This window comes from Notothenia coriiceps, unplaced genomic scaffold (genome assembly GCF_000735185.1).
Source record: "Notothenia coriiceps isolate Sejong01 unplaced genomic scaffold, NC01 NC01_scaffold00036514, whole genome shotgun sequence".
NCBI lineage: Eukaryota > Metazoa > Chordata > Actinopteri > Perciformes > Nototheniidae > Notothenia > Notothenia coriiceps.
Genome location: NW_011369215.1, coordinates 217772 through 231063, shown reverse-complemented (window position 1 = coordinate 231063; position 13292 = coordinate 217772). Strand labels below are relative to the sequence as shown.

Genomic DNA, 13292 nt, shown 5'->3' with positions numbered 1-13292 from the left:
AAGAAAGTGAAACAGTTTCACAATTCTTCTGAGGGTGAATGGGAAGCAAACAAAACTCATGGACGTAATAAAGCTCTGCTGTTCCATCTGTCTGGATCTACTGAAGGATCCGGTGACTATCCCTGTGGACAAGCAGCACTGTATGGACTGTATTGAACAGCCACTGGGATTGAAAGAGAATCAGAAACATGGTGTACAGCTTGTCCTCAGTGCAGACAGACTTTGAACGAGGCCATGTCCTGATGAAAACACTGTGTTGGAGAGTTTAGGGAGAAGTGAAGATCAAAGGACAGACGTCAAAGCGTCTCCAGCTGATCACTGCTATGCTTGGACCGTGGAGAATGTGGGATGTGAAATTCTGCCTGGGAGAAAACGAGAAGCCTGAAGTCATGTCTTGACAGTGGCGGTCTCTTACTGGAGCAGCACCTGCTCAGCCTCGACTATGAATCCCCTGCCTTTGGAAAACACAAGCTGTGAACCCCTCACAAATGCAGGAGATCTCGTACTGCGCGTTCATGGGAGAGAAGAACTTCCTGGCGCACAGATCAGCGTGATCTGCATTCTCTGCGCCATGGATGAACATAAAGGCATGAACCGTCTTAGCCTAGAAAGAAGGAAGAGAAGGCAGAAGAGCGGGTGAGTCGTGGCAAAACTCCAGCAAGACCCAGTAACAAGAGAAAGATATGAAACGCTTAGGACGGAGGGGAGGCCATCACTCTCCGCTGATAATTCAGTGATTGACAGCGGAAAGATCTACTCAGGTGGTCAGTTTGAGCAAGAGTACAGCTCTGATGTGAGGCAGTAAGAATCAAACACGCAGACAGAAAAGGTTCAAGGAGTTCAGTGCTACCTGAAGATTTCAGGAGAGGTTAGAAGGAGATCGAATGACGCGGGGGAAAGGACACCAGAGTTGGGAAAGCTCTCACAGCAACTAGGGATTCACAGCTCAGTTCCTAACCATTACCTCTCACTGTCATGTCATTTAGGTGAACTACCAGACTCCCGCTAAGTAATACAATACCGTGTGATCAGACTTTGAAGACGTGAGCGTAGCTGGTCGAGTGTCAGCAGGATAACTACAGGACGTCCTCCGCTGATGCGTGCTGGACTAAGATCCCACTGCTGAAGAAGTGGATTGTGCTACTCCACAGGGAAGAGCCCCAAGACCACAGAGCTTGAGTGTTCTTACGCATTCACCAGAAAAACACACTGGATCAAACATCCAGCAAACGCACACGCCTTGTTGTATCTGAGAGGCATACAAGAAAGCAACCGTAGTGATGAAAGAACTGAGTATATCCAAGCCATCAGAGACAGATTTACTGGACATGTTTCCAGGCTTTGCTTTGAGCAAGGATCTGGAGCGGACGTCATTACGGAGGTGGAGGGAGGAATGATTCGAGGGGGACAGATACTGTACAAGACGTCAGCAGAAAGGATATGATAAGTGGATCGGAAATGAACAAGTCTTGGTGCTTTGGAGTGGTTTTAAACAACAGTATGGGTTCAGACATAAAGGTAAACATTTGTGATTTCAGTCCCGGTCCTGCCAGAGTAGGAGTGTACCTGGATCACAGTGCAGGCGTTATGGCCTTCTACAGCGTCTCTGAAACCATGACTCTCCTCCACAGAGTCCACACCACATTCACTGAGCCTCTCTGTCCTGGGTTTGGTGTGTTTGCCTTCTTCGGTAACGGATCTGCTGAGTTTTCAAAGCTTGAGTAGAAAGAAGGGGTTTGATAACAGGTTTTGCATTTATTTGACCTGACTATGTATTATAATATAATTAGCATTAGTTACAAAATCTACATGAAAGGCAGAGCAAAACCAAATTGCACTTATTGCAGCACTTTTTATATAAATTGTTTAAAGTAGCCTTACTTTAATGTATGTTAACAATTACACTTTCACTTTTAATTGATGTAACATGTTTGTGACTATGTTTTGTATATACACCTGGTTTATGATTATTACTTTGTACAACTATAATGAAATGCACTTTGCAAATAAACTTTATAATTTCATTTTGGTTTCATTGACTACATTGTTCTCGAGGGGTTACAGCATAAAAAAGCATTGACAACTGAAAGCAAACAGCTCTCTGGTTATCATGTACACGTTTAGTTTTATTAAAGTCGAGTTTTGAGGTGTGTGTGTGTGTATGTGTATGTGTGTGTATGTGTGTGTGTGTGTGTGTGTGTGTGTGTGTGTGTGTGTGTGTGTGTGTACCTTTCTTACATTTTAATTACTTAACATTTATATTGCACTGAATTTAGAGGAAAATCCAAGTTTGTTATTATTATCATAATATGGCCTAACGAGTAGCCTACGTTTGTCAAATGTTTCCGTATTTAAGCAGGATTTATACTTATCTTTTTCTGACATATTTTCTTGATTCAAATGTCCTAATCGTTATTATAATATGCACAACAATTACAGTGAAGCATCCGTTGGCAATGATAGCAAAAATAAATCTCATACATTGTCAATAAATACGTTATCAAATAAAAACCATGCAAGTTAAAATGACAATATAAAAGGGGAAAATAATTAAAGTTAAAATATAGCCAAGGTCTGGGGAGAATACATAAACATTTTTATATAAATGTGGGTTAGAAATTATTTCCAACAGGTTAACTGAATGTACTAAATCCTACATACGGATAATGAGAAGTAATATATTTAAGATGAGGTGTAAATAGTAAGTAAAGTGAAGTAAAATTAATAAACAATTAATATGAATGCACGTTATTTCGGCAAAAGTTTGGCAAAAACGTATCGAAAATAAGCGGAACCTTATATCAAATCCACTTGCACAAACACGGACTGTTTTATGCGGCACTTCAGAACGCGGAAGTGAAGCGCTGCTGTTTATGTTTTGGTCCGGGGCGACGGTACACTTCAGTTGTTTGACATCATGGCGGTGAGTGCGGTTCACCTGGAGTCCGACGCCTTCCTGGTGTGCATGAACCACGCGCTGAGCACGGAGAAGGAGGAGGTGATGGGGCTGTGCATCGGAGAGGCTGAGCCCGCCCGGATCGTCCACATCCACTCGGTCATCATCCTCCGCCGCTCGGACAAGAGGAAGGACCGGGTGGAGATCTCCCCGGAGCAGCTGTCCGCGGCCTCCACCGAGGCGGAGCGGCTGGCAGACATGACCGGCCGCCCGATGCGCGTGGTGGGCTGGTACCACTCCCACCCGCACATCACCGTGTGGCCCTCCCACGTCGATGTCAGGACGCAGGCCATGTACCAGATGCTGGACCAGTGCTTCGTGGGCCTCATCTTCTCCTGCTTCATAGAGGACAAGAACACCAAGACGGGGCGCGTGCTCTACACCTGCTTCCAGTCCGTGCAGAAGGGCTCCGAGTACGAGCGGGTGGAGATCCCCATCCACGTGGTGCCCCGTGAAGCCATCGGGAAGGTGTGCCTGGAGTCCGCCGTGGAGCTGCCGAGGATCCTGTGCCAGGAGGAGCAGGACACCTACCGCAAGATCCACAGCCTGGCGCACCTGGACCCCGTCACCAAGATCCACAACGGCTCGGTGTTCACCAAGAACCTGTGCAGCCAGATGTCTGCGGTGAGTGGCCCGCTGCTGCAGTGGCTGGAGGACCGGCTGGAGCAGAACAAGCAGAGCATCGTGGAGCTGCAGCTGGAGAAGGAAAGGCTGCTGCGGGAGCTGGCTGCTCCCTGAGCCGGGGGGACATGGAGGGTGGAGGGGGGGACACTTGTTGTCCTGCTGTTGTTGGACAGGGGAAACGGACCTTCTGGTTGGCTGGTTTTAGCTTCTTTACCATGTACCAGGCAGGGCTTGGTATCAAACCTCAATATTTAGTATGAACCGAAGTGTCCATAATATAAAGAAAATGGTCTAATGGCAAAAGTATAATCAGACTGTGTTTTGTTGAGACTAGAGCTGGTCTAACTTGTACTTTAAGTAATGTATAAACTGGGATTTGGCCCATCACAACCTCCGAGAGAATGTCTTACGTCTAACCATAAGTTTTAAGATTTACAATGATATGAAACAGAAAAGCTTTGAATCGTCACATTTGAGAAGCGGGAAATCAGAGTATTTTAGGGGATCTGTTTCCTCGGAAGCGTAGTTTTGTTAAGAAAACCATCTTATATTCCTTAGTTTGGTGGTTTTGGTTTCTCTATACAACCTTTTTAATCCTGCCAAAAGCAAGATATGGTTGTAGAGGATGTGAGCGGTTGCTGTTTGCATCTCCAATGCTTCGGATTACATTTTGTTCACCCTGTTTGCTTTGTCCCCTCTCCTGTCTTCTCCTGATGTATTTGAAGGAGCGTCATAGAGGTGTGAATATCATGGTGTGTTTCTCTGCATCTGTGAAATGTAAATAAAAAGACAGAGACTTCACTGTCACTTTTGTTTAGTTATGAAATGTTGTAGTGATATTCTTTTTATCATACTTTTATATCAATGATTAATTTCTAGCTGCTGGTCTCACTAAGTTGGAGCTCTCCTACATCAACACACAACAATGTAGAAGGCTAATTTACTCCTTAGTGTGTGTGGGAGAGAAACTCCCTCTGGAGGGAACACAGGGATTTGGGCCTTTGCAGACCATTAACATGCACACATTTTTTTACACACTGCTGGAAAGGGAAGAAAATATGGCCTTTTCAGTTTTCATTTCATCCTCAAGTTGCTTATTTTGTCCAAAACTGATCAGCAGCCGCCTTTTTCTCCCAAAGGGCAATCTAGGCATTACGGTACCTTATTTATCAACCCACCAGTGTTATTAAAAAAAAACGTGTGTGTGTCAGATGTCCCCATTGGCTTACTTTTCACTTGGTGACAGGTGGTGTCTGCTGATTTAAATAATTTCTTTATTTTTGCACCTCAGTTTTTGTCTTGTTCTTTCGTATTGACCTTTAGTGTTCATCTAGTGTCTGTTTACCAGCGTTTAAAAACAAATTATTTTGACCCCATCAGATACTCAAACAGGTTCATATTTGTTATAAATGCACAGGTGGGAAGTAGTGGAGTTCAAATACTTTGTTGCTGTACTTAAGTACATTTTTCTGGTATCAGTACTTTACTCCACTACTTATTTTTCTGACGACTTTTTACTTTGACTTCTTACATTTTGAACACAAATACCTGTAGTTTCTACTTCTTAGATTTTCCAAACAGGCTAGTTCCTTTAGTTTGAATGTGTGTTTGGTGGCGTGATCATTATTATTTAGTCATTGCGTCATTGAATACGATCCGTGTATCCATCATTTCCTGGTCTTCTCTAAAGAAGAGGGACCAATGGAAACGTTGTCATGTTGCCGTTGTTCAGCATGGAAACATTCATTAGCTAACAATGACATTATTGTTCTATTAATATAAAGGGAGGTCAGGTACTCTTTAAAACAGCTGCTAGTTATGGGTACTTTTTACTGAAGTATATTTCAAAGCCCATACTTCTTTACTGAAGTAAAAGTAAAGAAGTTTAGTCAGTACTTCTACCTGAGTATTTTTAAACACGAGTATCTGTCCTTCTACTTGAGTAAAGGATGTGTACTGTGTAGTAGATGTCTGTACTTTTGCCATCTCTGTATAAGTGTAATCTTTATTGAACTCATGCTGTGGAACGACATTCATCACTTTTGGACGACTAAACGTGTAGCCTATTAAGAAGAAAGAAACAGAGACATCAAATAAATCAGAACAATGTTATTCATTCTTTAAAAAACAATTGACTCATTAACAGTTATCGACAGAATCTAATCAACAAATCTAGTTTTAAAGCTCATGTTCAATCTTCCCTTTTATATTACATTTCTACATTTCAAAACACAATCAAGTCAATGTTCTAACTAATGATTAGTAAAATATATTTTATCTGCATAACAAAGTGACAGCAATACAACACACATGATCAAATATGAAATGATTACAAAGAGAAGACTTGTAGTGCAGTGTCAATATGAGATAATATGACAACAACAGTATTAATATCTAACAAAACATTACACACACCCAAATAGATGTTTTTTACACAGGGGACATGTCCACATCTATTTACAGACGTCTGATTTTCCATATTCAAAAGCACAACTTGTGAAACCTGTTTTGACAATTTGACTCACAAATGGGAAGATACAAATACATATAAATATAGAATAAACTAAATATTGTATGTCAGAGGTTGTCCCTCACGTGACAAACAGGCACTACTTAAAATCCCTCATGTTAAAGACTGTATATATGTTTTATTTATCTGAGCCCCTATGTCCCTACCCAAAAGAAATATTGAAAAAAAGGCACACAAAAGGTTACAAAAGATATTCTGCTCATTGTTTTCTGGGAGACAATAATATGAACAACTCTGTGAGATCACACATCTCAGCAGATCTCACAAAATAATGTCCATTTAGTTTTCACTGACCTCACTTGACAGTTGTTTGACCTAGATGTCGCAAAGTGTAGCAGAAGCTCCATTACAATCGACACAGAGTCCAGCATAGAGCGGCTGAGTGAATGTGGTCTGCACTCTGTGGAGGAGGGTGATGGTTTCAGAGACGCTGTGGAAGGAGAGAACTCCTGCCTTCTGATCCAAGAAAACACCAATCCTTGAGGATTGAGGGACAGGAACAGGAATGGCCTTTTTTTCACGGTTGTGTTTGAAATTACAAATCGTTTTTCCAAACTCTAGTGCCCAAGACTTGTCATTGTCCCCAAATTGAGTTTTCTGTCCTGTTCTGGGAACATCTCTGTATGCGACTGCTACTAGAACTCCTAAACCACTCCACTCCACTTCCCAGTAACAACGATTAGTCAGACGTTTTCCACACAGAACCTGACACTTTTTCATGAATCTGTCTACGTGCAGATGATATGACTGTGTCTCTTTCACTGAGGTTGCCTTCCTGTTATCTTCAGATAATTGTATCTGTATATTCGCTGTGTTTGGATCCAGTTTGAGAAGATTTTTGGGGGCTGCATATTGGGAAAAGTCAGCTTTGGTCTTTGGGTCTGGCAACAGTTTAACATCCACTTCAGTCACTGTCTCTGAGATCTTCATCCATTCCTTATTAAAGCTCTCCAGTACTTTACCTCTGGCCTCTGACACAGCTACAGTCACATCCTCAAAGTATTGTACAGGACCTGTATTTAATCTCAATGGTTTGGAATGTAGAAACTTGATCTGATCATCTGTTTGTGAGAGTTTCTCCAGCTCAGTGTCTTTCCTCCTCATATCACTGATCTCCTTATGCAGCATCTCCTGAATCTCTTTGACCCGACTCACTTCAAATTTCTGCCGGGTTTTAATCTTCTGCTTCACATCAGAGCTTCTTTTCTCAATGAGTTTGACTAATTCAGTACAAGTTGACTCGCTTTCCCTGACAGCTTTACCGGCAGAGATATTGATTTTCTCCACCTCCTGCTGAAGCAGCTCCACATCTTTCTTTTTATTTTGGATTCTCTTCTGGATATTTTGCTGACTCGCTCCGAGCTCTTTCTGCTCCTCACTCATTTCTGTCGTGTTGTGGCCTTTATGTTCACCAATGGAGCAGAGAAAACAGATGCTCTGCTGATCCGTGAGGCAGAAGATTTCCATGACCTTATCATGTTGAGAGCAGATGTTCTCCTGAAGTTTCGAAGCTTCAATTAGCTTGTGTTTCTTGAATGGAACTTCATAGTGAGGCTGGAGGTGCTGCTTACAGAAAGAGACCCGACACTGCAGACAGGACTTTAGAGCTTTCCTCTTTCTCCCTGGAGGACTGCAGATGTCACATACCACATGTCTAGGTCCAGCATCAAAGTCATAAGATGGACCAGCTTGGGGTTCTGTCTTCTTCTCCTTATCTTCCTCCACTAAATCTGCTGACATTAAGTTTTTTACCAGGCTAGGCCTTGGTTCAAAGGTCTTAATGCACCGAGGACAGCTGTATTTTTTAGTCTGCTTCTCTCTATCCCAACGTCTAATAGTACAGCTCAAACAGTAGCGGTGTCCACAGGGAAGAGTCACCGGATCCTTCATCAGATTCTTGCAGATAAAACAGCACAGTTCGTCCCGACCGAGCTGATGTCTTTGCAGCGCCATGTTACCTCTCACTGCCTCTGAATATCGAGCATGAGACTAATAATATACCAAGTGGGAGTGGCTTCCAGGTAGTGCTTGATTCCAGAGAGAGGTGTTTGTCTTCCTACTACCATCTATAAAGGGCCACACCCCAGGTGCTTTCAGAGGCCAATGTTTGATACTTTGTTCTTACTAATTTCTATGAACATTTGCCAACTTTGATTATTAATATTATTAGACAAGAAGTGGATAGATCAGTGAGTGAATTGAATTAGAGAAGAAGAACATTTCTGTTGAAATTATCTGCTTAACATCAATTTTGTGATCATGGTGACGTTAAGTCTGGTTAACGTCAGTGTTGTTCACATTGACTTTTTCATGAATCTTTGAAGAACTAAGTTGAACCAATGCTGCTGAGTTGATTTCCTGATATAAGCCTCTCCCATTGTAATACACATTTACTAAATCTGATGAAATGTATTGTATAGTTTTTATTATAAAATATTCACTATACGTATCAACAGGAGACACATGTTGAGATTGTCAAAATGATGGTGAAAGCCCCAAAGTATTGAAATCAAATGCAATATTTTCCGACCTAACATTTTAAATGCATTGTATATGTCTTCTTCATACTTTGCATTATAAAGTTAAACAGTTGTGCAGGCTGAACAATGAAAAAGGCTTATGATTGATGTTATTATTAATTGTGCTTTTATGTTTCGTTTTGAGAGAAAGCCTTGACTGAATGAAAAAGTACTGCAGGCTTTAAGTTTTGTTTCAGCAGAAATCACCAGACCAGGTGGAATTTCCATAGACTCTTACTAAACAGGAAGTTAGAGCCACACCCACACCCACTTACTGTAGGTAGGGCCAGCCTTCATATACAGACACATGAATCCAATGGGATCGAGGAATCTTGGAAGTAATCCTAAAGCCTGTCGTAAATTATTTGATTGTTGGTTACAGGGTCATTGTACTCTTAATGCTGGCAAACTGTCAAACTAGGATGGCTTATAGAATAGAATCGTTATTGGGTACATATAGACTTTTCTACTGACAAGTGAAAATGATGCTGTGAAAAAGGCCTATTCATCACGTCTTTAACTTCATCATTTTGGCCACAACTGATCAGATATTCTCCCAAAGTTGTGTCACTATCTAAAAGGTTGGTGCTAACTTGTCAAATTATTGAGTTTTTTCACCTTAGTTTTCTTAGTTTTTAGTCTCGTTTCTGCTTTTAACCTATATTGTTTGTATACTTTTGTACAACAGTATGACCGACCCGATGTGTGAAGTCCATTGATTAACGGTGGCCGAAGGAATTGAGGGATGGACATACAGACAGAGACTCCTTTTTCATTCATGTTAGCTTAGCTGATGATGATGATGAAAAGTCGTGGGGTCAATAATATAAAAAGGTTTGCACTGCGCCGCTTTTTCAAAAACAAACATAAAAGCCAGAAGTATTTTTTAATCTTCAGAACAATCATTTATAAGAAAGTGCTTTACTGTTACTAAGCAGTGAGTGTTAATTGACTCCCTGTCTGCTGGAGTCTGGTGCTTTAACCTGGCTGAGGAGACGCCCCGGTCCTTGTGTGCTGGTTTTGGTGCGTCCTGTGGGGCTGGGCAAGGGGGTGATCGGGGGCAGCCGGGCCTGGGCGGGGGGCAGGACGTGGCCTCCTTTACGGAACAGGAGGCCGATCTCTCTCCGGAGCGCCTCAGCCTGCTGTGATTGTGTCTTCACCAGCTGCTGGAGCCTCTGGATCTCCGCCTGGTCCACACCTCTCCTGTAGTCCTGGGACTTGTTGCCCTGGATACGCACAAACACATTTCTAAGGTATGAGTGGTGCAGTGATGACTGTATTTGAGTATTCCGAACCAGAAGTTACCATCGAGAAACCCTATTGGATTTCGATACATCACAGCAAATAATCTTGAAATATAATATCCAAATATTATCGTAGACGTTAAAAACCCCAAGCCTGTTTTTCAGGTTTCAGGCTCGAAAATGACATTCCCAGAACAAATGACCATATCTTCCCTTCTAAAAGGGTTAAATTAATAATCTTGTTTCTCAAAGTAATGATAAACCTGTGAGTTGGATGTAGAAAAGTCAGAATCAATATAGATGTTTTTTATTTTAAAGAAAATTCAGATTGAACATGGTAAAAAACTGTAAATTATAGTGTCCGTCCAAAAGATATGTTGTACTTATAGTGAAAACTAACCTTGGATGATGGGTTAGTAGACTAAAAGCTTTAGGAATCCAAAGTACAACATATAATAAGTACCCTGAATCAAGATTGATGCAAAACAAGTGATATTTGACCTTTTTAGACAGATTTAGCACAAAAAAACCTGTTCTGGGGCCATTTGGGTGGATTTTCCTTATCTCTGGCCCCCCTTCTTCGATTTTGACATGTGACATCTCTTTCTGACCCTTAGAGCCAATAGAATCGAAGGGAAATCGTCCCGCACACACTCATGTTAAAAAAAAAAGGTGCCGTTTTTAGCATTTTCGGGGCTAATTCAGAGGCTCACTGTTAGCATTGTGTGGTTTTTTTGAAAGAAAAAATGAAAAAGATCAGTTAAATTAGTTTTTTCCCGTTAAATATTCATAGTTTATTCAATATTAAGGTTCCTTAGACGTTGTTTCCTGCAAATGATGCGATTTCGGCTCCGGAACCGTTTGTCCATTGAATATAATATTTCAATGCGCTAATTACACAAAAGATTGGTTGAGCTTGTAACTGTTTCTAAATTAAATTTGAAGCGTTTTTTGACATTGGAAGAAACTGTCTTAATTAAAGGTCCTCTGGAAATACTTGTTCTTTTCATGAACTTATGTTTAAGCTACAGTATATGTTGTTGAAGAGTGATAATTCTGATGTAAAATGGGAAAAACAACGAGTTGACTTTGTTTAAAACTTGGGAATTGAGACAGAAAAAGATACACCTTTTTAGCTTTGAATGACTAATTCCTTAATTAGGGACCACTCACTGGTACATTATGTAATAAAGGAGGGAGACAAGTAATCCACTTAACCGTTAAAACATTTTCCTGAGCTGAGAAGAAAAAAAAGAACCACCCAGTCCCAAACAACATGTACAACTTCCAAGTCTTTGAAACATAACATGCCTCACTGGTTGGCACCCAAAAAGTGGAACAGCAATGTGGAAATGTAGGCTTGCGACCTATGGAAATTAGCATTAGCTTTTATTATGTAATTTCATTTGGTGTGTGACACAGTGGCGTAAGAAATTCCAGCGTCTTCAGAGCTTGTAGTTCCCCTCCTCCTGGGTCATTTGGAAAAACCCTGGAGTGATGCCGGAGTAGCGTCATGGCCAAACCGTGTGTGTGTGTGTGTGTCAGAATATTACCTTCTGCAAACCCTGCTGTGGCCTCCTTTTTAAATGTCCGCTCTGTTATTACAGTGGAGGAAGAGATGCTGATAGAGGTGGGTGGAGGGAAAGAAAGAAGCTTTACAGAACAATTAAAAAGGACGGTTAGAAAGAAATGAGCGACCCAGTAACATGTTGAGAAGATGTCTGGCTTCCCACCAGCAGGATCCTGGAGGAATCAACTGCTCTCACTAATCCTAATTTCATTTCAAGACTCTCTTGTCTCCGAGCCTCCCACTCTGTAACCACACGTCTGATGCCAGTGTTCCCAGGCACAGAGATGTAGTAAGAGTTTGGAACGGCTTCAACGTCGTCACAGAGGTATTTGGTTATTTAGGACTTTTAGATGAGGTTGTTTAAGAAAAGCAATCAGACCGGGCTTTTCAACTGGCCTCTCCTAAAGTAAATGCCGGCCATCCAAAAGCTAAGTGGCTCCAGTGTAACTGCACGGGAGGCCCCTTTGCTGCACACACACACACACACACACACACACACACACACACACACACACACACACACACACACACACACACACACACACACACAACACACACACACACACACAGCGCCTGCCAGTTTTCCGATGTGAACACAGGTTCAATTCTGTGTTATCCACATTTGCTTTTTGTTTGAATTCTCACTTGACCTTTAGTTTTTTCCAGCTCTTACATTGCTTCTTTTGGGCTTCTCCCAACTCCATGGCTTGCTCAATGCACTCAAACATCCATATTTCACAGGTAGGAGCCTCATCTTTGGTTGAAAACATCTCCATTCATGGCATCATACCTATAATATAGTGTTTTCTGTCAGTGCATTTGATCCTAAATCTTTGTTTTGGACAGATAAAGGAGGGAGAGTGATAAACAAAGGCAGAGAAAGATGAAACCAAGATGACAGAAGATGAGAAAGCCAGATGAATCCTGCTCCTTTCATCAGACGTTTAAGAGCTGCCTTATCAGTATCATTCTACAAGCTTATCTGAATGCAGATAGGACAGAGCTCACAAGACTTGTCCCATGACAGCCAGTGTCAAAGCCTTGAGCCAAAGCATAGACCTTTATCTTCTCAGAGGCGCCTGCTGTGGAAACTCTTGTCTCTGTAGTCACTTGTTTTGACTGACGCAGCTCAAGAGGAGGGCCGTTAATAAAGACATGTTTGGTCTTTTTAGCAGTGCAGCGACACGAGACAACTGTGCATGTTGACCGGGGAAAAGGGGGGGCATGATGTAACTTTTGAAGGCTTTACTTCCCAGAAACCCTATGGGCTGACCTCAGTTGGTACTTTAGGCGCTTTCACACGCAGTACTTTTCCCACAAAGGTTCATCAGAACTTAGTTCATGAGAACTCTTTAGTTCTCANGATTGAAGCAATATATTAGTCCAAGAAGCATCACAAAGCCACATCTTTCAGGTTGTGGAGCACAATTATCTCCTCGACCACAACTGCCACATTGAAGATCTGCTGATCTTCAATGTGGCAGTTGTGGTCGAGGAGATAATTGTGCTCCACAACCTGAAAGATGTGGCTTTGTGATGCTTCTTGGACTAATATATTGCTTCAATCTTCAGTATACTCTGGAAATGAAATATTCATTTGAGTTTATCCAGAGGGTTGTTATGAAGCCACAGCCAGACCAAGCCTCTGCCAAAATACATGGACTAAAAAACAAACTAGGTAGGAGGTAGATCATCAAAGAGTGTAGAAAGTGAGCTCAATTTGGTGTTGTTCATTTGTATGTTCAAGTATTTTGTGACTACAGTGACATGTTTTTAAAAAAATAAAATGTTTTAGGTTAGTGAGAATTCCATTTATGTTGGAAGTGTCACGAAGAAACTTGCATTTTAA

At 41.6% G+C, this 13292-nt stretch overlaps 3 protein-coding genes across 3 annotated transcripts; 2 read left to right on the top strand and 1 right to left on the bottom strand.

Moving 5' to 3' along the window:
* The first annotated feature begins 6 nt into the window (after positions 1–6).
* Positions 7–1968, top strand: LOC104963958 (fibronectin type III and SPRY domain-containing protein 1-like). The gene is made up of 3 exons (XM_010792656.1): positions 7–191; positions 495–632; positions 1352–1968. Exons 1-3 carry the CDS (start codon positions 59–61, stop codon positions 1723–1725), a joined length of 645 nt encoding a protein of 214 aa, XP_010790958.1. The 5' UTR covers positions 7–58; the 3' UTR covers positions 1726–1968.
* Positions 1969–2843: 875 nt separating this feature from the next.
* Positions 2844–4401, top strand: brcc3 (BRCA1/BRCA2-containing complex, subunit 3). The gene has a single exon (XM_010792646.1). The coding sequence runs from the start codon at positions 2918–2920 to the stop codon at positions 3692–3694; it is 777 nt and encodes a 258-aa protein (XP_010790948.1). The 5' UTR covers positions 2844–2917; the 3' UTR covers positions 3695–4401.
* Positions 4402–6303: 1902 nt separating this feature from the next.
* LOC104963950 (E3 ubiquitin/ISG15 ligase TRIM25-like) lies at positions 6304–8063 on the bottom strand. Its single transcript, XM_010792644.1, has one exon. It carries the CDS (start codon positions 8061–8063, stop codon positions 6426–6428), a length of 1638 nt encoding a protein of 545 aa, XP_010790946.1. The 3' UTR covers positions 6304–6425.
* Positions 8064–13292: the final 5229 nt, after the last annotated feature.

Bases quoted from the DNA above. Each gene is read 5' to 3' on its own strand.
- brcc3 (XM_010792646.1), top strand. From the start codon at position 2,918: ATGGCGGTGAGTGCGGTTCACCTGGAGTCCGACGCCTTCCTGGTGTGC.
- LOC104963950 (XM_010792644.1), bottom strand. From the start codon at position 8,063: ATGGCGCTGCAAAGACATCAGCTCGGTCGGGACGAACTGTGCTGTTTT.
- LOC104963958 (XM_010792656.1), top strand. From the start codon at position 59: ATGGACGTAATAAAGCTCTGCTGTTCCATCTGTCTGGATCTACTGAAG. The intron at 192-494 runs GTGTACAGCTTG...TCACAAATGCAG, and splicing joins GAAAGAGAATCAGAAACATG to GAGATCTCGTACTGCGCGTT. The intron at 633-1,351 runs GCGGGTGAGTCG...CTTTGCTTTGAG, and splicing joins AAGGAAGAGAAGGCAGAAGA to CAAGGATCTGGAGCGGACGT.